The sequence below is a fragment of the Montipora foliosa genome, chromosome 3, assembly GCF_036669935.1.
Source record: "Montipora foliosa isolate CH-2021 chromosome 3, ASM3666993v2, whole genome shotgun sequence".
NCBI classification, from domain to species: domain Eukaryota; kingdom Metazoa; phylum Cnidaria; class Anthozoa; order Scleractinia; family Acroporidae; genus Montipora; species Montipora foliosa.
Window position 1 is genome coordinate 20,173,207 of NC_090871.1, and position 2,500 is coordinate 20,175,706.

At 38.1% G+C, this 2,500-nt stretch overlaps 1 protein-coding gene and 1 pseudogene across 2 annotated transcripts in view; one reads left to right on the top strand and one right to left on the bottom strand.

Moving 5' to 3' along the window:
- Positions 1-2,500, bottom strand: part of LOC137995370 (uncharacterized) — a 198,608-nt pseudogene that overhangs the window by 170,639 nt on the left and 25,469 nt on the right.
- Positions 1-2,500, top strand: part of LOC137994592 (neuropeptide FF receptor 1-like) — a 26,460-nt gene that overhangs the window by 15,576 nt on the left and 8,384 nt on the right. For both annotated transcript variants that reach the window (XM_068840195.1, XM_068840194.1), the window contains exons 3-4: positions 1,425-1,578; positions 2,001-2,268. In XM_068840195.1, coding sequence (XP_068696296.1) covers positions 1,466-1,578; positions 2,001-2,268 — 381 coding nt within the window. In that variant the 5' untranslated portion in view covers positions 1,425-1,465. The remainder of the gene's footprint in view (positions 1-1,424; positions 1,579-2,000; positions 2,269-2,500) is intronic.

Here is a 2,500-nt window from a genome sequence, read left to right on the forward strand (position 1 = left end):
GGGGGGGGGGGGCGTATTTAGATGGGATTGTTCAGCTCATACCTTCACAACATTGCTGAAGTCGTTCAGATTTTCGTCCATTTCATTGCACAATCTTGTTATTGTCGACAAATGTCCTCTGCGAGACCTTTCCAGTTTTTCCAATCGTTCCTAAAGTATTCCTTCCTGAGTCATCACGCAATGCGAAGCGGTATTTCAGCTTTGATCGACGATCGATGAATCAAGTTAGTTTTCACACAATTTTTCACCACGGAGGCAACTACAAGTCCCACCAAAAAGCACAGGTAATAAAAATTCAAATGGTTTTTACAAAAACTAATGTTCGGGGAATAAGTACACCCTCGAAGCTATCTTGAAAACAACAGTCGATTTATTGACACACCCAATTTTCACAGCACTTGAAATTGTTTGTTCTCATCGGGTATAACAAGCGACAAGAAGACGCCGTAAAAACCTACAAATAAACCGCGAATTACACTCTGAATTAAACAACTGACGGGAAGCGAGTTTTTACTCACCATTTCATGAGAACACTTTCACTACAGTAAGCACAAATCGATTCGCAGTTGGAAGTTTGTCAAGCAAAATCACGATCAGGTGCATAAAACAAAAATCAGCTCCCGCCGCATGCCGGTATATCGTTACGATTGGCGTGGACTAATAAATAGGGAAACTATTGTTGAGGAACAACACCAGGCAATATATTTTCCATCAGATACAGTAATCTTTGATTTTCAAAATAAAAGGAATCGCTGTAAAATATTCGAAAATTACTCACCTTCAATCTTCGATAGACGTGACTTTCTGCCCCGTGACTCAAGATACCCAGATCACCTCGCGAACACGGTAAACAATACCAATACCACCTAGCGCGCTCGGTTGAGCAAATCGAGATTGCTTTTCCCTATACAATATCTACCAATTTACATATTAATTTGCGCAATTTCCCTTTTTAAGCTGGAGCTTCTATGTTGCCTCGTCGGGTGTTGTCCCAGAGGGGCCAAAACCCTGCGGGGGTAATTATTGTACCGCTTACGTTAATTAAATTCTTTATCTTAGGTATTGTATCGTATTACATAACATATCACTATTCACATTGTACCGCAGTCATTACTTGTAAAACCCTGATGAAGAAAACAGGTACCTCAGTTCGAAATATTGACTTTTAATAGCATATTAATTTTTTTTGTTACATCAGCTTTGGATTTTTTATAATCTTTATGTTGCTGAGGAAATCCTTAACCCAGTATACGGGGCTCCTGTTTTATTCATTACGTTGGTACTTGCTTAGAAACCTAATTTTATAAAGTTCAACCATTTATTTATCATCTTATTAATTAATTAATTAATTAATTCGCTTTCATATGTTGTACATGCATTTCCAAGATACCAAATAACACAGTGAATGTCTTTTTCCTTTCTAGGTGACTATAAAACTGCAGAGGTGGTCAAAAATCCCAGTAATATGTTTGATTCGATTGATATTACCCTTGCAACAGTCAACTGTGTAATAGCCATTACAAGCATCGCTGGAAACTCACTCGTATGTTTCGTCATAATCAAAAATCGTGATATGAGGTACACACTTAACATTAACACCATTGAAATCTCTTGGTCCAGTTCTCTATCCAAGGGTACACAGGGGCAAGACAAACAGTGAAATTGTCGAGGGGTGCGGCAAAGTGGGTAGGGAGGGTGTGGAGTTTAAGGGTCGAAGTCAGTGATTTTAAATATCAACAATGGTGGACAAAATTCTTTGGGACAATTCTGTAATTGTAGTAATTTTCTGTGTTTTTGTAGTTAATTGAACTTTTATTGAACTTTTATGGAATCAACACGGTGGGGCGTACGGAACACATAATAACCGGAATCCCAAAAACCGTTGCGGGGAACGTAACATCAAGATATATGAGGGCGGCGATGCTTTCAATTAAATTTACTGATTCAATATTTTTCAGAGTTATTGATGGAATCAGTTACATTCTTATTTTATCTCATAGGACTCCTTTCAACTATCTCCTTCTGAACCTCGCTGTGGCGGACATCATTTATCCCACCTTCCTCTTTGCTTATTTCGTCTACCGTCACTCTCTTATTAATAACCCTGATGCAATGCCTGGGAATGCAATTTGCCTGTCGTTGAGGAGGATGGCGTGGGTCGGAGCTGATAGTTCCGTTTTTACTCTGATTGCCATTGCAAGGGAACGCTACTGCGCTGTAGTTCATCCACTTTCAATTCAGCGAAAACTCACTTGGCAAAAATTGAAGGTGCGATGATTAACCAGCAGAACGTATATGCCGTGGTTTAATTTTTTTCGTGGTTTCAATTTTTTTAACCAGTTTATATTTTTCAAACTGGGTCGAAGTTTTCAAACCAGTTTAAATTTTTCAACTAGTTTTATTATCAACTGTCTAAAAAAATAATTTTCCTATTTTGGTAATGTAGTTAAAAAACAAAGGCTTGGTTTTTAAGGGCGTCTGAAAAAGAACTAAACAAAAG